Source organism: Patagioenas fasciata, chromosome 22, assembly GCF_037038585.1.
Source record: "Patagioenas fasciata isolate bPatFas1 chromosome 22, bPatFas1.hap1, whole genome shotgun sequence".
In the NCBI taxonomy this organism is placed as follows: Eukaryota; Metazoa; Chordata; class Aves; order Columbiformes; family Columbidae; genus Patagioenas; species Patagioenas fasciata.
In genome coordinates, this window is record NC_092541.1 from 3,095,158 (window position 1) to 3,117,106 (window position 21,949).

A 21,949-nucleotide genomic window follows, 5' to 3' on the forward strand; every position below is an offset into this window, starting at 1 on the left:
ACATTGTAATGAAAGGAGCCATCCCATCTGCACTGGAACCAGTTAAATCCCAGTCACACGTTCCCAACAGAGGGGATGTGTCTGGGAGCAGCACAGCTCCTCACACAGGCCAAGACTTGCACCTTCCTGCTCAGCTGGCAGCAGGAATTATAGAATGATGCTGAGCAAATGTTTTGGCTCCTGATCCGTGTTCAGCCTCTGTTGTTCTGATTTCGTTCCTGTTGTTACTTGTACCGAAGCTGGGGTGGGTATGGGGGGGCATGTTTCTGGTGTTACCTTCACGTTTCCATTTGTTCCGTGGGTCTATCCTGACAGCCCTGCCCAAATCATGAGGCGGACAGCAATGTTTTTGATAGGACTGTGTTAAATGGGATGAACTGGTCGTTTGCAGGATGGCCAAGGGCTGATTGCAGCCCCTGAGCCTTGGCATAGCCGTTGTCTGAGAAGGGGCTGAGAACTCAGCCCAAAAGCACCAAAACGCCTCTGATGTACCAGTTCTTTCGGGGAAGTGGGAAAAATGGAAGCTGAGTCCTGCTGTGCTCTTGAACTGCATCTGTCAGAGGGCAAACATCACCTACAGCAGCTGAAAAGCAATAGGAATGGAAACTGATGCAATTTTCACGTGCAGATAAACCCTTTAATCTCATTTTGCATAATTGTATTGTTGCAAAGGGATTATGCACTATTGAAGCTACAGATCTCCTCTAGCCTAGATAATTTCTCGGAGCCTTTAGCTGCCAGTATTGTTGTGTATAATAATTATAGCTCATGATCATCTTACTTTGCCCAGCTGTTATTGGTATAACTCATCGGCCAGACGTTCTGAAACATGCTACTAATAAATGCCACTGGAACCTGCGTGCATACAAAATATGACGGGCTGAAAAATAATAAACCCGCTGCAGTGAATGATCAGAAGGAAGCGACAGTTCCACCCAGTGAGACCTGACAGCCTTGAAAGCAGAGGTGTTTCTGGAATTGCTTCCAAAATACACAGCTCACCATGGGCAGAACAAAGGGTTGGCCTATGTGAGCGAGGAGCCGATGGATACGGGTTTGGCGTTGGTGCACAGGGACAGTTTGAGGGATGTTGGCTGTTCAGAGCCCCTAAGCACACAAGTAGGGGGGAGAGTCGCTGTGTTTTACAAGAGATGGAGCTGCCAGCCTGTTCTTGTGTCCGAAATACCATTTTCCTGGCTTTCCAGCACTCCTGGCACCAGTTTCCACCCTCTGCCCATTTGACTTTGGAGCGGGAAGGGCTGGGAAGGGGACACGGTCCTGCTCCCCACAAGGGGCACACGGACAAGCGATGTTATGAGAGAAAAAAGAAGTGAAGACAACTGAACCCGCACTTGCCCTTAGCTGAAGGGCAGTGTCAAAACTTCATTTTCTTTTTGATTAACCCTCAGATGAAGTAATTTAAAGGGAAGGAAAGTGATTCTGCTGAGTGACACTAATTTCAGTCTGATTCATTTTACAGTGTTGTAAAAACAATTATGTGCCTGGCACCATCCAGAACATTGAACACTGTTCAATAACCATCAGATCTACCGAGATGAAACTGATACAGCTTGTTAGAGCATAAACTTATTGAAAATGGGCTTTGCAGCCAGACCAAGCGGACAGTGGCTTTTTTTTTTAATATGAGCTTGGCTGGTTTTCCTCAGCTGAAATAAAAAGGTGCAGTTGCTGTAGTGTCTTTTGATCAGATTTTTAAAGGAGTCTGACTCTCATTTGGTGACTCTCGACGCCTTTCCAGCTCACAGGATCCTTCTCACAGTGACTGATTAACTGCACGTTGTGTATGTGGTAGTTTCCAGCGACTTACATTATAGTGTATTTTTACCTAGAAACAGCCTTGGAGTGGCTAGCTTAATTTCTACCAGAAGTTCTATTAAAATATATGAAAAGATTACTCTTTTATTGATGTCTGACATTGGAATTATCTCCCTTAAGGCAGACACATCTGTCTCACGAGGCTAAATAGCTTGTACCAGGAGCTGATTCAAAGTCAGATTGATGGTACGGGCGAAATTTATTCTTGGAGCAACATTGCTGAGGTCAGTGAAATGCAGAGCATCCGCTCAGGCTGTGGAGCGGCTGCTGTTACAAATGAGCTAAGAAAAAAGTGAGGATGAGACCCTGGTTACCTTTTAATTTGTTCCATGGTGCTGTTTTGCTGGGGCAGAGGTTTCCAGCCCCTGCTCGGTCCCCAGCTTCCCCAGTGACTGCCCACTTTGAACTGAACCCACTGACCACAAAGCAGCTGAACAGGGAGATGAAACAATAGATTCAAATCCTTCTTTTACCAGGGCAGATGTTGCGCGTGCTTTGGACAAGGGCAGTGCCTCGTTATCCATAGTTTTGTTAACATGCGGTAAATAAATGTATATTATCCAAAATGGAGCTTGAAAAAGAAATCGCCTTATCCACTGGAGCTATTTGTCAGACGCACGAGGCCTTATTGCCTCTGATCAGCTGGAAACTGGGCCAGGGAAGGGCAGATCTGCGCTTAGTGCGGTCCCAGCAGGGTTAAGTGCATAACAAATCACTCTCCATGGAGCAACCAAACCAGGGACCCCGCAGGATCGGTCACTGGGCCACGTTTCAGCCTCTCCCAAAGCCTGAGGAACGAGACTCCGCTGCACCACACTCATGAATTGATCCTTATAGTTGTATGAAAAGTCATAAATGTATAGGTTGCGTTTCAACACATCTCTCCTTGTGAAGAGGAGATTCTCAACATGCGGTGCAAGCGCTCAGCTGAAGTTCAGTACAAAGAACTTTCTTCCTCACAAACTCCGTTCCGCTAAGTGGCTCAGACACCAACCTGGTGTCCTCAGCAAAGGATTTGTCACTGAGCAAAGCAAGAGCTGGCAGCAGCCAGATACCAGCACGGCAAACACATACACGTCAAGTTCCAGTACAGCGGTTCCACGTCAGGACACCCACAAACTCCTGATGTTTCTTTTTTAAAGGCAAATTTCACTGGTCATCTGTTGAGGAATGTTGTATGCTAGCAAAGCTGCATTGAGGCAATTGCCAAAGAACGTATTTTAAAACAAAAGAAACAACAAAATGGTTCTATCAGTTCATGGCAAACAACGTTGTCTACAGAACAGGGGATCTCTCTGATTTGGGGAGACAAAAAGGTTGGGAGTAGAGGTTTGCTCAGACCCCAGAAGGAATGGAATATGATATTGAACACAGCAGACCCTGAACATCCTCTGCCCGGCGGTGTGTTTGTCCTGTGTTGCCTCCACTAACGACGCAATGATGAAAGCGAAGGCGGCAGAAGGCAGCACCTCCCTTGTCAAGGTTTTCCCTCCTAAATATAACATCTGTCCAGTCAATGCATCATTACTGAGACAGCTATCGTATGCTGAATATCACTGATGAATCACCTAGAGCACAAAGCCAAGCAGTTCCTCTCCCAGCACTGCTCAATCTTTCATTCCCACATCACTTTAAAATTAAAATTAGGAATCTTTCGCTCTTTTGATGCTTTGCCTTAAATCTATAAATAGTCTGCTGAGGATACAATGCTGAGTCAGAGGAAGAAAAATCACCCACTGAGTAATTCACATCTCTCCTTACTCCAGCATGCACCATTTTCCACGGCTGGTCGGCCAGCACCCACTGTTTGCAGAACACTTCTGGAAGGTGGCAGTTCTTGGCCAGACAGGTATCACCACCTAATTTCTGCTCCTCCTCTTCCTTTGTCCTCACATTTATTTGTAGCTTCCACTGTTCACAACTTAGGACACTCTCTGTTCTTCTCTGCATCAAATATCCCATATGCTGCTGCCTCGAGCCACTCAGTGTTTTCATTGGGGGAATCAAGGTTTTAGAGGACTGAAATTAGAAGACAAAACATCTTGGGAATGTGGTTCTCTGAGTGTTTTTTACTTGCTGACCTGACTCTCTGATGTGTTGCAGGGCGACGACCACGTCCTGCATGGTCTCTTGGGGCTGGATTGGAGTTGTACCCACCTAGAGCACAAGATAATGAGTGTATTAAGGAGTTGGTTCTCTGAGTGTTTTTTACTTGCTGAACTGACTCTCTGATGTGTTGCAGGGCGACGACCACGTCCTGCATGGTCTCTTGGGGCTGGATCGGAGTTGTACCCACCTAGAGCACAAGATATCAGGTGTATTAGGGAGCTACACGTATCTTACAGGCGACAGAGGTGTGTGGAGCGGAGCCAGGGACGCACTGTTCTCCACCCCAGCGCCTGAGGTCAGGGGTGACACAGGAAATCTGGTTTGCTGAGGCTTCAACAAGGATTTGTGAACAAGTTGGAAAAAACCACCTTCTTAGCCAGTGTGTTCTTGGTAGAGCGACGCCAGCTGCTTTTTAGTGCAAAGAGGGAAACAAATAAGTAACACACTCAGCTGGAAATGATGGCCTGAGGTTGAATGCAGGGTTGATACCAATCTGGTATGTGTTGGGGGTAGAAAAGGAGGAATTTGCATCACCGTGCTGTGCTGAGCAGCACAGTCTGCGCCTCCCATCACCGAGAAGCTCCCACCAGGGCCAGGGGGAACTGAAATATGAGTATTTCTGTGTGCAGAGAGCTGGAGTGGGGCTGGGTACGAAGGTGAGGGCTCCTGCAGGCAGCCTGGAGCAAAACTCTCTTTCCCCCGATTCGGTGTAGTCTATCCCCCTCTGCCGGCCTCTTGGTTCCTTTTTCTTCTTCCCACCAGTGTCGTTTTCTCCGGCAGAATTTACTCTCTTCTTGCTAATGGAACAATTTGTCTGATGCATGTATACATTATCCTGCAATTGAATGAACAAGATGCAGGGCTGGAAAGGTATTTGCCTCCTCCCTTCTTCTCTCCATGATCCTGGTCACACTGTGTGATGTACACAGCATCTTAATTAAGCACAGGAGATTTGATGGCACTAAATATGATCAGCCCTATACCGATCCCATTAGTCTAAAGAACCCAATAAATGAGGCTCAACAGTTTCAATTTCACTTCACTGCAATCTCATCAGCATTCCAATTCCATCGCTTCTGAGAAATCAGCAGTTTCGATGGAAGAAAACCCCCTTTCTCAGCCAGGTACCATTCTACAACGGCTTATTAGCAGAGCTAATTCTGTGTTGGAATGATCCAGAACTGCAAACCAGAACCTTTTCCAGCCATCAGCTAAGCCATGACTTCTTTTCACAAAGAAGTAAAGCGAACTATCTCAGCATATATGACCGTTTCTTCTTTCCAAGATTTATTTTTCTTACCTTTTTTTGTTTGGTTTTGTTTTTTTCCCACAATACTGCTTCATGAAGAATAGAACCAGAATAACACAGCATTGCCGACCTCGCCCATCAGTCAGCAGGACTGTTTCTGCTCACTGTAGATGTGTTATTTACAAACTGCCTGCTTTAGATAATAATCTGGGCAGTTAGTCAGAAATTACTACCAAATAATGCCACAATTTCTTGCTGTTTCAGAAGCTTCATACTACCGAGCAATAACTGCTGGAACAAACAGTTCCATTGATATTTCTGTCGAGCGGTGAAAAACAAAGATTCCTGGAGCACAGCTCTGAATGCTGCTTTCTTGGAGCTGGGAACGGAGCCACTTCCAGTGCTGCTCCATCTCCTCTCCTGCGGCACGAGTCCAGCAAACACTGGCAAGGGATCGCAGGCGTGTTAAGTTTTGACATCTTGCCTGACTTCAGTCATTATGAGAGATGAAACATTAGGGATAGTGCGTGCTGGCACAGGGCGAGTGTTACAACAACAGGGGCCGCCGGGCCCGAGCTCGGCTGGGATTCCCAGACCGGCTGCCAAACCCTGCGCAAACCGAGCTACACGGACACTAAAGGTTTTGATTTCTAACAATTCCAGGGGTTTGTTAATGCCGTGACCCCTGTGTAAATGTACTGGTCCCTTAGGAATCAACTATACCACAGTTATTTTGGCTTCCCCACTCAAGAGAAGACAGAGACGCTTCTCCAATGCTCCATCCTTGTGCCGGGAGACTCGAGAACCCAGCAGCTCCACACCTGCGGCCGCAACACAACTTTTGAGGCACCTCTTTTCCGAGGTTTCACCCCTGTACCTGTCGCACAGGACGTGGCACTAACTGAACGGCAGCGGGACGCTCCTGAGCGCCCTCCCCGGGGTCTCCATCCCCAGTCGCCGTCCTCCCCAGCCCGGATCTCACCCCCACGGAACCGGAGCGCGTTCCCCCCGCCCACACGGAGGCACCGGCAGGGCCGAACCGGGAACCACTGGAATGAAACACCGGGACAACCGCGGGGAGCTGACCCCCACCCTTCCCCGCCTTCTGATTGGTCAAAAACATCGGCATAATCCTCCTCCCGCCCCGCCCCTTTATTAACATATTGCCTCTCCATTGGTCCGAGCGGATAGGAGTGCCTCTGATTGGATAAAAACGACAAGAGAGAGGTGTTGCTACGGCAACCAGAGGACGCGCCGGCGTCACGCGCGTGCGCCAGAGCTGCCCATGCGCATTGCGGTGACCCAACGGCCCGCTAACGGCCCCGCCCTGTCACGGGAGGCGTGGCTTCATTTGAACGGTCGCAGCCAATCATAGCTGCGGGGAGCGGGGTGATTTGAATATTCACCAGGGCGCGGGGGATTGTGGGAAGTGCGTGTTCTGACAGGATGCGGTCCGGCTCCTCACGGCCCGGCGGGTCCTGGGGCACCGGGGCGGGCACCGGGGCGGGCACCGGCGCGGTCCCCAGCTCGGGGCCCTGCTCCCCGCAGTCTGCAGCCCCCTGGGCTCTGCCTCCGGGCCGCCGGGTGTGTGATGCTGGAGGTGAGCGGGTGTGAGGCCCACGGCGTCCTCGGGTCCCGCAGAGCAAAGGCCTTGACAGAGCCCAGCGTTGGTCCCTAAGCAGCAAAGGGCGTGCGGCAGCTTCCCGGCCAGAGTTGTCTTAGATCTTTAAGATGGCACAAAAAAATTATAAATAAGTAATAACAAGACAAAATGAGCAGCATTAGGAAACTGAAATGGGGCTCTGGAGCCTGGTGGTGCTGCTGACACAACGGGCAGGACCGTTTACATCCAGAATTCGCAACAGTTGCGTGAATTCAGTTCCTGCTGCCGTGGAAACAGACCGAGATGGCTCAAAATTGTTCTAATTGTTGGACACACCAGAAAAGCTTGGATTCCCTTTATTTGTGTGATTCCTTTAACCTGCTCTGTTTCCATGGCAGCCAGCAACAGATTTACTAGGATTCATTTTAAATTCTACAATCTTGATATGTGTCATAAGGTTAAGAGTTTTCCAACGTTCTCTGTAGAATTAAAGATCCAGTGAGCTCCTTAGATTTATTTGAGCAATCTGTAGCGTGCTCAATACGATGCATCCAAGTGATATATAGGTAGATATCGCTTCTGCATTAAAGCAGCGTGTTTTTCCCTTCTTCTGCCTGTAAACACAAGGACTGGAGCAGTGATGCTTCTGGTCTATTCTTCTGTCTCCTGTCAGGCCACATGTTTTGGGATAAAGTGCAAGAATCTCATGTTTGGGGGTTGTTTTAGAAAAGTTGACTGAGAAATATTATTTAATATCTCTTTCCAAGTTAGTGTTAGAAAATCCACCAGCGTAAAGCAACAATAATAGGTCAAGGCCCACTTCCTAGGTGTAGTTCTGAAAGGACAGAGTACAGGTCATTAAAATTATAGTGACTGAGAAAGAACCTCCTAAAGGTGTAAAATCTGCCTAAAAAAAATACTGGTGTTCTCTGCTATAATTAAGAGCCCCTCTTCCAAACCTTTCCTACATTGTGGATCAGCTCGGGTCTAACAATAGCCCTCTTTAAGGGAGGGTTGTCAAGCCTAATGAGTCCATTAAGGCAGGCGTGGGTTCATATATAAGGCTATAACCAAGTAATAACTCTTAGGAATTAAAAATCCATATGGCTCTCTCAGCTGTACTACAGAACATGTGCAGCAGCTGCTCTCACAACCACTATAACTGTTATTAAAAAAGGAATTAACTACACTATATGGCTTACGAAACTGCAACTTATTATTAAATAGAAACAAATTTAGTGTAAAAAACATTCAGAGTCTTCAGGCTGACCGTGGTTTTTTTGTCCTTCTCGTTGTCAGTGTTTGCTTGTGGTTGCATTTAGATGCCGTAATCACGACCGAGGCCCCAGAGGAATACACGTTCTGAAAGCGCACGCAATATCCCAGCCTCCTCCTGTTATGGGGGAAGAGAAGGCGGCGGGGGCCGAGCCGTACAGATGTAAGTGCCTCAGGGCTTGAGTTATCAACTCACTCTCGCAGCAGCTGCTCCCACTGGCAAATCTCTCCTGGCTCAGCAGAGGAGAAGCGCAGCCTGATGAACCTCACCAGGGTTTTCGGGCTGGGAAGACCATTGGGAAGGGTTAAAAACTCCCCGGGGTCTGAAGGGCATCAATCCCTTTTGGCAGCCGTCCATTTTTTCTCCATCCTGCCTCACTTCTTGTGCTGTGCAGCCTTTCTCAAAATGAGTGTTAAATCTGGCGAGGGAAAGGGGGGTTATGTCACAAATTTTCTGAGTGATTTGGGCCAAATTCCTTCATGTGTGCATTACTGTTTTCCTGTCTGTAACATAGGAGTGATATTTAATTATGGAAGTAATATTTAATTACGTAGAGCATAAGTCTCGTAAGGCCTGCTTCTTCAGTGCTTGTCGTGGGAGGTTGTAACGTGAAAGGAGCTATATTTAAATTAATTAATTTGAGATCTGTGTTGCTGATGGCTTTGCTGTATTTTAAACTCCCAATAATCACAGAAGTCTATAAGCCCTGGGTGCTCTGAAGCTTTGTCACCAATGTCATTTTTTATTTATATTACATGGTAAGCCAAGGTGTAAGCTTACATTGAAGCCTAAACTGACCTTGCATACAAATCTTAACGAACTCTGATGCCTCAGAGGGCAGAGAGTCTACACGATCTCTTAACCAGGGCCCTGTGCAGTCCCACCTGCTTTCTGAGTGGGGTGGGCATGAGCGGGGCTGTGCTGGTCGTAATATATTCCATAGTATTGTGTCACCAGTGGAGAACAGATGAGTGAGCTCAGGTTCTTTCCTAGAAGGGTTCAGTGGTGTATGCATCGGGTGCTGCGAGCTGAGCAGGCGGCCGAGCTACAGATATCTGGGGGATGACTGAGGTCAAGGGCAATACTTTGTAGTAACCTGATTTCTGGCCACATCCAGTGAAGTGCAGAACGGCTGCTGTTCACATCAGGATGTGGTGTTAACATTTTCCCTGAAGTCTGGACTGGCTGGGAAGGTAAAAAAAATCCCTTGGAAAAGGAAAGTCCTCTTTGCCCGACAGCAAGAGCCAGGGTGCGCAACACCACTGCACCAGCAATACCACTTAAATTGTGATCAAAACCCAACAAGACCCTCTCCTTGCCGAGATTTACTGCTTCACAGACCAACAGAGCGAAATGTAAACTGTCATACATCCCTCTTTATTCTACAAGCATCCCTGCTTCTGTTCTTCCCCTTTCCGCTCCCCCCGAGAACAGCCCTGACCCCTCGCCATGTGGGCCAGGTGACTCCGAAACTGCCACCCAGCAGATGCTTCCGCAGTACCAACTGTTCTGAGTCCCCCACCCCATCTCCAGCTTTTTTTTCCTGTATTTTTATATTTTGCCGTCCTTCCCCTGTGTCCCACCAATCTGGGCTGCCTGGCACATGCTGCAAGCTGCAGTCCCGCCGGAGCGATATTGTGATGGAAATGAGGGAGGGGATGCGGGCAGAACTGCACAGATTTACAGCACTCTAAGGGTTTCCATTAAAATCCTTGACAACTTGTTATTTATGAGGAGACCAACAGCTCTTCTAATATCCAGGGCCTGGACCCCATTCACTTCAATAATGCTGGTTTGGAATAAATGAGCCAGAGGATGGAAACCAGTTCCGTTGGTATAATGGAGGAGGCTAATAGCTGTTTAGAGAAAACAACTGATGTAATTCTGGGACCCAATCCTTTCACCAACAAAACAATAAAGGTTCGATTCTTCAGTGCGTTTCACGTTAGTGATTGAATTCAGTACAAAGAGGGTGATAAATGGCAGCGTTTGGATTTCGTGCCGTTTATATACCCACGTTGCACTCTTGATTTGTACGAGTGCCCGAGAGATAAAGGGGCCGGTTGACTCCTGCGTGAGCAGGAATAGGTCAGTCTGGATCTCCACAGCAGAACAAGGTGAACATTGTGTCCTTACCGAATAACGTAAGTGACAAAACCCCCTGTGCATCAGGGTCATATCTTCATTTCTCAGTGTTACGGGGGCCGGTGAGCGTTATCCTGAGCTGCCCAACTAAGCCGGTGTGGCAGTCTGGCTGAGGCTGAGCTTAGGACATTTTTTCCGCCATTCCCAACTCTGCTTTCTCACCCTTCCCGTGCCCAATACAAAAGCCCTCCGCTTACGAGCACAGGACTGATCTCTGAAATGAGGCTTTCAATTATCAAAGTACCTTAAACCCTGGATGTGCATTATGCTGCTGTAAAGAATTATCGATCTCTTCTGCTGTGTCTTAAAATCAAACTGTCAAGTTGATTATCGAGTATAACCACTCAATTGCTGGCTTGCCCACTGATTTCCTCCTTTGTTCACCTGCATCTTTTCTCTTCCTTTTGTCGGGAATCTTTTTATCTCCTTTCTGCTTCTTCTGCTCTCCATGGGAGCCTCATTAAGGTGAAGTGAAGCAGCAGCAGCAGCACTGCCAGATGGACCCTGCTCCACACCCTGCAAAGCTTTTAAATGATAGAGATTCACAGAGCAGGACTTCTTCCTTTTAGATACATTTCTAATGAACGTCCATTCAGATGCGACATGAATTTGGGCATAAATTGTGCCAACCCCCTACTGTCCCTTTAGAAAATGTATATCAGGGTCCTTATCCAACACACATCAAGGTAATATTGGATCTCACCCAAAGTGTAACTGTATCTAATTATCAGCCATTTGAGCTACTTCTGTATTAAACCATAAAACTGAGGTAGGATTGAAACCTCTTATGATTCCAAAGGCTAAATGCGGCAGTAACATAAATAATACTGTAAATTACAAGTAAAATGAAAACTTGGTTGGAAAATATATGATGTAATTTGTGCTTAGGGGTAAATTGGTCCCTGGCTGCCCAGGCCAGGGAAGGTGTGACCTGTGTAAGGCCGAAGGAGATGGCTGGGACTCAGAAGCTGGGTCATTAGTACAGAGAACAAATGAGATACCCTAAAATCCTTCCAAAAGGCAGCATCCTCGTGAGATTTATTGCAGTCTGACCCCCTCTGCCGGTCACCCGCTTGCTGCCTGTGTGCCAGGCACCTCCAACAGGCTCCGAGATCAGCGGGGATGGTGGGAGTGGGCAAGCGGAAGGTGATCTGGGGCTACCAGAGCCGTGCTAAAGCACTTCGGTAAGGCAGAAGCTTCAGAAAGTACCTGAAAGGCTGCAAAGAGCAAACAGCTCCCTTAAGGCCCCATTGACTCCTCCAATTTATTTCTTCAAGAATGAACACAGACATCTTTTTTCCAATATTTTCTTCATATAGCTTTTAATTTTGTTTGCTGCTATTTTCTTTTACATTTCTTAAAAATAATGCTTACCAGCACAGCGCATCTCAAAGCAGCTACTCTAAACCTAAACTGATAAAAACCTTATGTCGAAATCAAAACAGTAATCCATTTTGAAGTCGTCATTATTCTAAATATTCTTAAAACTCTATATAAACTTCTTAGGATTTTCTATTGCTTCAGATATTCAGCAGGAAACACAATCTAATACAACTGGATAATAAACATTCACCCATTTGTGTCTGCACAAAGAAGAGCTGCTGATTATAAATTGAAAATCCAGAGGCAGAAATAAAGACAGTAACTGGATAATCTGTGCACAAAGCATTGTAATATCCCAAGGCACTTAGTTTTGAATCACGGTGTTTTGGTTTGAGAACGCGCTCTTCTTGTCAAATCAAGGAAGTTTAGAAACAAAAAATAATCCAAATTGATCATTTTCTTTCAATGAGGGTGCCCAGTTTCTGACTGAGAGACCATTGATCCTCTGTGCTGCCCAGACAACTCAGCCCCTGCTTTTCTGTGGCTCGTTTATCAAGCGTACAGACTCGATCCAAGACAGGAATGAGGATGGACACCGGTAATAAGTTTTGGGATGTGATGTCTGACCCCATTATGTGTTGCTCACGTCCTGCGTGGAACAGAAAGCTCAGAATTACCGCACCAGTGGCGCGGTCAGTCTGGTCTGTGTGATCATCTAAGCCTATACAGTGATTTTGGTCTATTTATACTGCAGCCTCTGGACCTATTCTACAGCGCAGATACCAATTCAGCATTATTCCAGGCCATGACAAAGCAGGTGGTCATCAAACACCTGCTTGTTGGACTTGTCGAAGCTCTGGCTGCAGTGCGGGCACTGCAGGAGGTGGCTCTGCACGTGTGCCTCGTACTGACTCGTCCCCGTGTCTTCAGGAAATACTTCGTTGCACAGGGGGCATTGCCGTAGAGAAGCCTGAAGTACAAAGGAAGTGTAAATAGTCAGTTTAAAAGTTGTATTCAAAGAAAAGAAACAGACAAGTTTAGTAGCCAGATAGTATGACTTTTGGACAAGTCTCTCTGACTTCTAACGATCCCAAGTTTTCAAATGTCTCCAGGCTTCTCTAAATACCACTTAAAAGTGACGAGCTCCTGAGAGCCACTCTGACCTTCCGTCCTACGCAGCACGTGTCCACATCTCTGATATGAAACACGGTCATTAGCAGCTGCATGCTGCTAGTTCTGGCATGAGATGCTGCCAAGACCTGGTCCTTACAGAGTAAGGTCAACAGAGTTTCCTTTCTCTTCTTGGAGACACATAACTCTCATTAATTCTATGTGTTAAGCATCTCTGGCTCCATTTTGTTGTCCACTGTCTTACTGGGACTAACCCAGCATGTAGAGAATTGGTTACAGAGCTGAACTTGCAGCTTTTTATTTCCAAGCACTAACTTGTGTCCATTAAACCACAAATTCATGTCCGCTTTACTTACTACATCTGCAGCTCCTGCTCCCAGGTTTGCTCCTGCAGCTGTAAAAAGAAGTGATCAATTTAGCCACAGCAAAATGATTAACACTGTAATGTGCTGATAACAAGACATTCCTGAAACATGAGGATGGGGCTCTGGATTGAAACCTCTATATTTAGGAGTATGGAAACTGGACATAAGCCACAGAGCTGGTTGTCTCACAGCTGAACCAACTCGCTAATCATTGTCCCTCCTGGCAGAACAGCCACCCCTGATCACGGAGCAGCTGTCACACCTGGCGCCTTTTGCAGCTGCCAAGTCACCTGTGCACAGGTGAAGCTGCATGGAGGCGCTGCCAACAGCAGCTTTTCTCCAGCACTCGGTTCCAGAGGGAGGGGAGTTTGCTGGGGCTCTCGCTGCCATGTGTTTGCCGTTCTGGACAGTGATCTCACCACAGTATGGATTTCCAAACAGAAGAACTCCTTCCAGAGTTGGACCCGGAGCCTGAGGAACACCGGAGAAGGAGGAACCCTCTCCAGCCCGCGGGAGATGCCTCAGGAGCGCGTCGTTCTCATCCCTCGGATTCTGCAAAGAACGGCAGACAAGATGATCGCAACAGAGTAGGTTTGTTGCTACAAAGGGTGTTATTTGGTAAATCATGGCAAACGGGCAAATAAACCAGTTTGCAATCAGCCAAATATCAATCCTGAAATCCCACTGATTTACCCTATGCCTTGAGCTGACCCAAAAGGATCATGACAGAGGTTGACTTTCCTCCTACAGAGAATCCCAATTACAATGTCTTGTTATCCAGGCGTTTCTGCCAGAACTAAACCATCTGTGTACACTATGAGAATATCTGTGTACTATGAGAATCTGCCAGTGTGCTCACAGAGCCACCTGTGTTGGTGTCCATGAGACTATGAAGGTCTGTTTCTGTCACAGAATCCCCTGGATTCTCCCAGGATTGAGCACTATTTGTCCCTGATCAGTGCTGAGGATGCCTCAGCTCCCCCCGCTCCGGCTCCCCCGCGCACCGCGGTGCTCAGGGACGGCTCTACCTCTTGAGTTCTGCTCATGCGTAACCGGCGATTCTCCTCCTTTAGACTTTGCAGCTGCTCTGTCTTGTCGTGGTTCATACGAGACAGGTTTTCTACTTCTTTCTCGTAATTCAGCACTTGAGACTGGGAAGAAAGACGGGTGGGCGGAAAGGGAAAATCAAATAGCTGTGAGTGAGGAGCACAGGCACCTTCTGCTGCAGAAAGCAAAGCTCCATTTTCCCATTAAAACCTTTGTAGAAACTGAGAATAGTTCCACGGGGATCTATTGGACTCTACAGCTGATGCTCAGCCCATCGTTCTGGGTGTCCCAGGTCCCAGACCTAACACCAAGCTATTATCAGTCTCCCTTCACACACCTCCCAGCCACAAGTCTTGTTTCCACCCACCTATTGAATGTATTAGAATGTTTTTCCAAACAGAAGTGTGTTCTGCCTGGATCCTTAGCTGGCAGGAGGTGAAAAACAGTCTGGCTTTGGTCAACTTAATGAGCATGCAAAGGGGATGCTTGCAGGGAATAAACCCTCAGTTTCTTTGCACATCCCCCTCGGCCCTTCCACAAAACAGCCTGCCAAGGTTTCCTGGAGGTCAAATCACATCAAAGGTTGAGATAAAGAACCTATAGAACCTACGTAATCAAAAAAGAAACTCACACACCACGTATTTGCTCAAGATTGCTCAGTTCTGTTGGAGGCAAAGCAAAGCGAGGGAGGGCAGCTCCGTTTGCTACCTGCAGCTGGTCCATGTGCTCCAGGGCTGCTCTCAGTCTGCTTGCCAGACGGTCCTTGTCAGAGCTCATGTTCTGAATTTGCTCTTTGAGTCTACTCAGAACAAATCAAAACACACCACACTTTCACAGATAGAAATTTAATCCATAAAGCCAAGGTGCCTACATGAAACCCTGTTTCGAGATATGCTGTAAATACACTTACTGGTGCAGTTCCGCCCCTCTGCAGTCATCCTGCTCCTTTAGATGTTTATTTTCCTTTCTCAGGGAATTCAGCTCCAGCTCCAGTTTCTCTATGTTGCTCCTTAGAGACTCTACGTTATTCTGCAGCTCCTGAAAATCAGAGTGAGGTTGGCAGGTGGTAAATGGGACTGAAGCAACAGTCCTGCTCTGCACCGGAACTGCACAATCCCTCAACTGCAACACCTCCCGGCAGCCCGTCTGAAGGAGGAAAATCTCTCCTTTGCATTCTGACTCCTCTTTCAGATGCCGTTTAATTTATATTAAGCCCTGAGCAGAACTGAAGGAGGAAAAGATAATAATGCGATTTAGGGACAGCCAACAAAACATTTTTGAACACTCCTGTTCCCATATGTTCCTGACTTCTGTGTCTGCTGCTGCCTCTTGTTCATCATGATTGTTCTCATCACAGTAGAGGTGTTGTACGATTTGGTAAAAGATTAAACAGATAACACGTGGAGAAACCTCTTTTGTTTTCTCCCAGAAGCATACAGTGGAACAAGACGCAACTCGATCCCTCTTCATATTTCAGACTTAAAGCTGCTGACTTAGATTAACTTTTTGTTTACCTGTGTCTTCTTGAGCTCTTCCTGTAGGTTGATGTTTTGTTGCTGTAGATTTGCACAGCTCGCCTTCAGCTCCTTATTTTCTTCATGTAAATTTTTGTTTTGCAGTTCCAACTCTTCCACTTCTCCCTGGCAAGCAGCAAAGTTGTTCACTCACAACAGGAGCACCAAAAAGCCACATTCCAAACAGCGCAGTGTGAACAGCAAAGGAAGAGGAGCTCTGCAGCAGGGAACCCCGTGCACCTCCCCACGCTTTCACTACCAGCGCAGACCAGGCTGCTGCTTCACTCTCCCCAGTCTGCCCGAACCTGCGTGACAGATCCACAGCAAAGCCAGGAACAGAACCCAAGTCTTGGCATCCCATTTACCGGGTCGCTTCGTGTTGGCAGTGAGCACACGCTAATAAAGCAGAGGCAGGAAAAAGCTGGGGATGGGGGACACACACCTGCGTGGTCACCACCAGGATGTCATCCTCGGTCTCTGCTCTGAACTGGAAGGGCACGCTGGCTCCCCGCACCACGCCGTCCTGGTCCACATAGCAGAACTGGTAGTACTCGTCGTCCTTGGGGAGGTAGTAAGCTTCAGACAAATACAACAGCTCCGTCACATGCAGCTTCTAATTATCCAAGTCTCTTAACTACATAGCACAGAAAGTGTGTGCACTCTGGAGTGACCCTGGCTCCCTGCTCACCTTTGAACTGGATCTGGTGCTGTGCAGCAGCGTCACTGTGGGTGTCGCTGTGGGTGTCGCTGTGGGTGTCGCTGGGGAGAGGAGCCCACATGAACGTGTAATATTCTCGGGTTGTTTTCCATCCCACCTGAAACAGCAAACTTGTTATATGGCATCACACAGTTCATGTTTATCCTGTGGTAACTGGACTGTATTTCCACACAGATCAGTTACTGGGAGGACTTTTGCATTGATATCTGACCTACGACAGGTCATGATTATCCTATGACACGATAATCAGTGTTCGACAGCGCTGAAGCTGTTCAGGTCACAACAGACCTGGCACCTTGTCCCTAGCCACAACAAAGATGTTCCGTTACACAGGGTCACTACTGAAAACAATTCCCCGTTGTTCTATCAAAGCCCTAAGTCCTGTCTTAGAATGAAGCATAAAGCAGATGCTGAGCCATTCGTCTCTCCCGCTGCTGCCTTCTCGTGCCTGGCACATGGGGTCTCATGGGATTCACTCACCCGGAAGATGCCCACCCAGTCCTTCCCGCGAGGAACCATGTTCTGCGTGAGGGTGTACTGACAGGTGATGTCTCCTCCAGGAACATAGAACTTCTCCACATTGTTAAAGACCACCTGGGAGAAGTGGCAGTTGTCCAAGAGGACGGCGGACGTGGGCGGCTCGTCTGAGGACTTGTCCATTGTGGAGGTCTGCAAGAGGAAAGAAGAACGGGATTATCTCATCTGCAGATGCTGCCAACACAGTTGTGTCCACGAAGGGTTTGACAAGGTTTGGCTTGAGAGTGACGCAGCTGCGAGGTCCAAACCCACTGCGCACAGCCCGAGGTGTCTCAGCAGGCACACGGGCTGCCTGGTGGCCTTGCCGCTGTGGCCGGGAATGGCGCAAACAGAGGAGTACTGGCCGGGCAGGTCCTCGCGGTTCTGTCTCACCAGCCTGTGTCATGAGGCCGTTATAGCCCTGCGGCTCGTGACCGCTGCAAGATGATTCCCAGTGCTGAAATGAATACGTTGGGTGACAGCAGGGTCAACAAATAGCACTAAAACTTTCACACGAGTTCCCAGTACAGAAAACTTTGCAGCGTGCTGTGACACTAAACATCACGCAACATAAATCCACAGCGGGTGCATCAATCCAACCAGCACCCAAAGTGCCGGAGCCAGGGCAGGGCAGGACACAGGACACAAAATGCTGCTCTGTGCCACTCCGTCCTGCAGCGCAGAGCAAACCCTGTTACAGCCCTGGGCAGTTCCAGGAATCCCCAGCAGAATCTTCTCAGCTGCTCTCAGTGACAGCAGCAGCAGCAAGGACAGAGCTCAGAACCAGGGGAAGGTTCATCAGGAACAACCAGCCCACCAGAGCATTTCAGGTCATCTCCAATCCACACGTTTCACAGGGAAATTAACTCCCTCAAACCTGCATTTTTAATTTTTTTTGGAGATCATCCATATTCTGTGAAAAAGAACAGCCTGGAAACCGGGCAGAAGTTGAGGTGGGGACTGCGGGGCTGTGCTGGGAAAGGAAAAGGCACCAGAGCTGAGAGGAGCAGCGAGAACTGCACTGATGCGCTGCCTTGGCATGAAAAAAGGTTAAAAAAAATTTAAGGACAGCACCTTAATCACTTTCCTGCATCACTTCAGCACAGGACACAGTGCTTGCTGCCTCCAGGCTTGAAAGCAACTTGCAAAGAAAATCAAGAGTCGTCCTGCTGCAAAAAGAGGGTTTGGGTGGAATCCTCGCGACACTGAGGGCAGAGGCGGCTGGGCCGGGGTGCCCAGGGCCGCGGGGGCTCCAGGACACGAGTGAGAGGACATTTGATCACCGTTCAGTTTGTTCCGCACACAGCTTGGAAGTCACCAGCGGTGGCCCCTGAGGGGACCGGCACCGGGACAGCGGCACCTTTGGGTGTTCGTGCCTGACGGGGCAGAGGTACCAAGGTATCGCGACAGCTCTGTCTGTTTTGTTTGGTATTTTTTGTTAACTTTTGTCGCTGTTTTCTGCTACTACGAGCCCGCAGCGTCCCGCAGATACACAACAACGCGGGCTCCCCCTTCTCCGGTGACACCGACCCCCGGTACCGGTACCCAGGCATCCCCAGGGTTCGCGTGTCGTGTCCCCCCGCCGCGGCTCCGCCACCGGGAAACGAAAGTGAAAGTGTCGCCGCCGCTCGGCAGCGTGGCAGCCCCGGCCCTCCCGGCCCCGGGGGGTCAGACCCCGGAAGGGCACAGGGGACCCCATCACCTCCCCCCCACACTCACCGGGAGGAACGGCTGGAACCGCCGGGGCTGCGAGCGAGCGGGAAAAGGCGGAGCCGCCGGTACCGCCCCCGGGGACACGACACCGCCCCCGGCGGCCCCGCCCGCGCTGCCGGGACTTGTAGTTCGGTGCGGGCAGGTCCCGTGCTCCCCCCGGTGCCGGGTGCGGGGACAGCGGTGCCAGGTGTCCTGGGCCGCCGGGCCGGGAGGCGTTGGAGCTCAGGGAGTTTCAATCCCGGTACCGGGCCCTGGGGAGGTCCCTCCGGCCGCTCTCTGTGCCGGGGCAGCCGGGGGCGGGACACGGACGGGCCCCGGCTCGGCCTCCAGCCCTGGGCTGCCGGTACCGGCGCACGGAGCCCTCGTCCCCGCACCGCGGCCGGGGGCGGCGAACCCTCCCGGGGCCCCCATTGCCCCCGGGGCGGCGGCGCTAAACCTCGGCCCTGGAGACGTTCGGCTGAACCGGGCACTTTAATAAACGACGGGGAAAAGTTTTAACGTTCAAAACGACCCTTCGGGAGAGACTCGGGGCGGGCCCAGCCGCCATCGCGCCCGCCTCCATGGTAACTTCTATGGTGCGGGGAGCGGCCCCGCGGCCTCATGGTCCTCTGGAAGACCTCCAGGCCGCCAGCCAATCAGCAAGCACGCAGAGAAAATAACCAACCAATGACGATCCGTGTGGAGACACCGCCCTCCCGCCGCGTTGCGCTGTCCCGGATGCTGGTGGGAGGTGCCGGCCGGGTCTCAGCCAATGGGTAGCGCGGATGTTGTCCCAGCGTGCCGCGCGCCGCGCACGGCGGCAGCCAATGAGCGCGGAGGACGCGGGGGGACACGGCAAGGTGAGCGCTACCCGCAGAGCCGCCGCAGCCCCGGCCGGACCCGCGCAGGTGGGAACCGCTCCGGCCCCGCTCCGGCCCCGCAGACACCGCCCGCAGCGGGGAGCGGCTCCGCCGGCCGCGGGGCAGCCCTGGGCCCGGGCGGGAGGTGGGGCCGGGGCCCGGGCGGGCCGTGCCCTTCGGCGGGAGGCGGCGGGCGCGGGAAGTGGCGGCACCTCCGCTGTCCCCACGCACCCCGCGACGCTCGGGCGGGCTCAGCTGGGCCTCGGCGGGGTCGGAGCGGGGCAGGGAAGGGGAGCAGGGCCCGGCCGAGGGTTGATGGGGGCGGCGGGAGCAGCCTCGGGCGGGCCGTGTCGTGTGGCGGCCTCGGGACCGCGCGTTGGCCGGTGGTGCGGGGATCCAACCCCGTCTCTGTTCTGTGGCAGGTGAAGCACGATGCAGGCTCCTCTGGCGCTCCTCAGCTCCCCAGCCCTGGTGAGTGGTGTCTCCGCTGAGTGCTGCAGGGCCACTCAGTGAGACGTGTCATTGCAAACCTTACCCTGCGCTGCTCGGTTCGAAGCGAAACTGAGCCGGGATCGTGTGGGTTTGTTTTACGGTGGATTTGGCGAGGAGGGGAAACAAGGTGACCTCTGATGCCCGGCGGGTGGGATCTGCCAGCTGAGCCGTGCTGAACTGCAGCCCCGAGGCTGCTCCATGATCAACTGCTTGTCCTGGAGCTGCCGGGTCAGCCCTTTGTGTCAAGGTGTAAATTGGGGAGAAAAGGTGGAGCTGCAGTGACAACTGAGCTGCTGTAGCAGCCGTGACATGTGTGCTCTGGGGCAGCATTACTTGTAGTCTTAATCCAACTGGCTAAACTAGAAATGCCCTACATTTCCACAAGTCTTTGCTTTTGAGTCTCGTTTCATTCTTGAGATGTTTTAAAAAATTCTAAGACTATTCTGCATAAAATAACTGCACCTTTCTGCGGATTATTACAGGAGTTAATTGTGTTTTGTTTCAGTTCCGCTGCTGCTCCAGGGCGCTGGCCAGACCAGTGTCGGTGTCTGTTTTTAGCCGGCCTGAGGCTCAGACCGTACAGGTGAGACTTGTGGGGTGAACTGGGTCCCGTATTTCCCCACTCGCTGCCTGCGAGATGTGATGGTTCCACCTGAGAAGGAGGAATCAGTTTGTTTATCATGAGGGTGGTGCGTATGGGGACATAAATTCCAGCCCAGAGCAGCAGTGGCTTAGCAAGCTCGGCTGATCGTGCTCAACCTTGAGTAGAGGATCAATAGAGATGATGTTTTATTGAATTCTTCTATTTAGAATTAAAACGTGTCATTAGGCTGTTTGTTTTCCTGTGCCCCCAGCCCGCCGGTGTGTCCCACGCACAGCTGTCCCGCCGCGCGTTCCAAACCAGCGCAGTCTCCCGGGACATCGACACGGCCGCCAAGTTCATCGGTGCCGGTGCGGCCACGGTGGGGGTGGCCGGTTCGGGAGCCGGTATCGGGACAGTGTTCGGCAGCTTGATCATCGGCTATGCCAGGTGAGCCAGGCCCGCTCCAGTTCATCCCCGTCTCCCAGCACTAAATTAAATAGGTCAGTGGAGCGTTCTCAGGAATACGTCGAGCTCTATATGAGCAGTGGGTGTGAGCAAACGCTGTTTCACTGCAGCTGTGCTCTTTGGAACAGAAAATGGTGGTTATAATCCATTATTCTATTAAAATAAATGTAAAAATGCCTGCGTTGTGTGAATCCACCCCGTACCTCCCTGAGCGATGCAGCCGCTCTGCCCATCTCTGAGAGAAATGAAACTCTTGGAAACGGTTACTTGGTGCCACCAGCACAGGTGACACCGTCCTGCAGGGTTCACAGTGTCCCCATTTCTAAAACCAGGGGAATTCAGGCTTACTCAGTCCCACCAGTGGCCGCCTGCCCTGAAACTGCTCCCAAATGTGCTGCCACTGTGACATCGTCCTGGGTTTCTGGGGTGGGAGGATCTGGAGTCTGGTTTGGGGTGTTTATTTCTCACTGTGGATCTTTTCCCCCCCTCTCTATCTGGTGTGTCTCCGCTCAGGAATCCCTCTCTCAAGCAGCAGCTCTTCTCCTACGCTATCCTGGGCTTCGCGCTGTCCGAGGCCATGGGGCTGTTCTGTTTGATGGTGGCCTTCCTCATCCTATTCGCCATGTGACAGCGCGGGGCCGGCTGCGGCGGCCACCCCCGTCCTCTGCGCCTGGAGAACGCTTCCACCTGAGCGCCCCAGACTGACAATTAAAGAAAACATTTCTCTAAATAAACTGGTGGCTTTATTTATTTCCTTTTTCTTTATTTTTTCCCTTATGTTCTGGGCCGGTGGTGTGGGAGACTTCTCGTGAGTTGATGGTTGAAGAGGGTGAACATCCTGGGTAGGATAAAGCAGAAGGGGAATGTGAAATGATGGTGGGAGGAACGTACTTCAACAGCTCAGATCTGTGCACAAATCCAACCAAGCACTGTGCTGGTAAAGCAAATGCTTCCAGATGAGCTGACAGAGTGGTGGTTTTTTAACATAGCATTGTTGAAAATGCTTTGCATTCTTTTTTTTTTCA

The 21,949-nt window shown here is 50.2% G+C and overlaps 2 protein-coding genes across 4 annotated transcripts; one reads left to right on the plus strand and one right to left on the minus strand.

The window, feature by feature from the left end:
• Positions 1–11,511: 11,511 nt before the first annotated feature.
• On the minus strand, positions 11,512–19,142 carry CALCOCO2 (calcium binding and coiled-coil domain 2). 2 transcript variants are annotated; one of them, XM_071798224.1, is made up of 11 exons: positions 18,552–19,142; positions 16,797–16,985; positions 16,287–16,413; positions 16,041–16,157; positions 15,599–15,724; positions 14,995–15,122; positions 14,793–14,883; positions 14,066–14,188; positions 13,457–13,589; positions 13,029–13,066; positions 11,512–12,511 (listed from the first exon to the last, which is right to left on the minus strand). In XM_071798224.1, exons 2-11 carry the CDS (start codon positions 16,895–16,897, stop codon positions 12,335–12,337), a joined length of 1,161 nt encoding a protein of 386 aa, XP_071654325.1. In that variant the 5' UTR covers positions 16,898–16,985; positions 18,552–19,142; the 3' UTR covers positions 11,512–12,334. The 2 variants fall into 2 exon arrangements, with proteins under 2 accessions (XP_071654325.1, XP_065712270.2); XM_065856198.2 differs by having other exon boundaries at positions 16,041–16,174; positions 18,552–19,139.
• Positions 19,143–19,282: 140 nt separating this feature from the next.
• ATP5MC1 (ATP synthase membrane subunit c locus 1) lies at positions 19,283–21,658 on the plus strand. Of its 2 annotated transcripts, none has more exons than XM_065856230.2 (5): positions 19,283–19,384; positions 19,807–19,855; positions 20,382–20,459; positions 20,731–20,906; positions 21,438–21,658. In XM_065856230.2, exons 2-5 carry the CDS (start codon positions 19,817–19,819, stop codon positions 21,550–21,552), a joined length of 408 nt encoding a protein of 135 aa, XP_065712302.1. In that variant the 5' UTR covers positions 19,283–19,384; positions 19,807–19,816; the 3' UTR covers positions 21,553–21,658. The 2 variants fall into 2 exon arrangements, with proteins under 2 accessions (XP_065712302.1, XP_065712301.1); XM_065856229.2 differs by having other exon boundaries at positions 19,312–19,432.
• Positions 21,659–21,949: the final 291 nt, after the last annotated feature.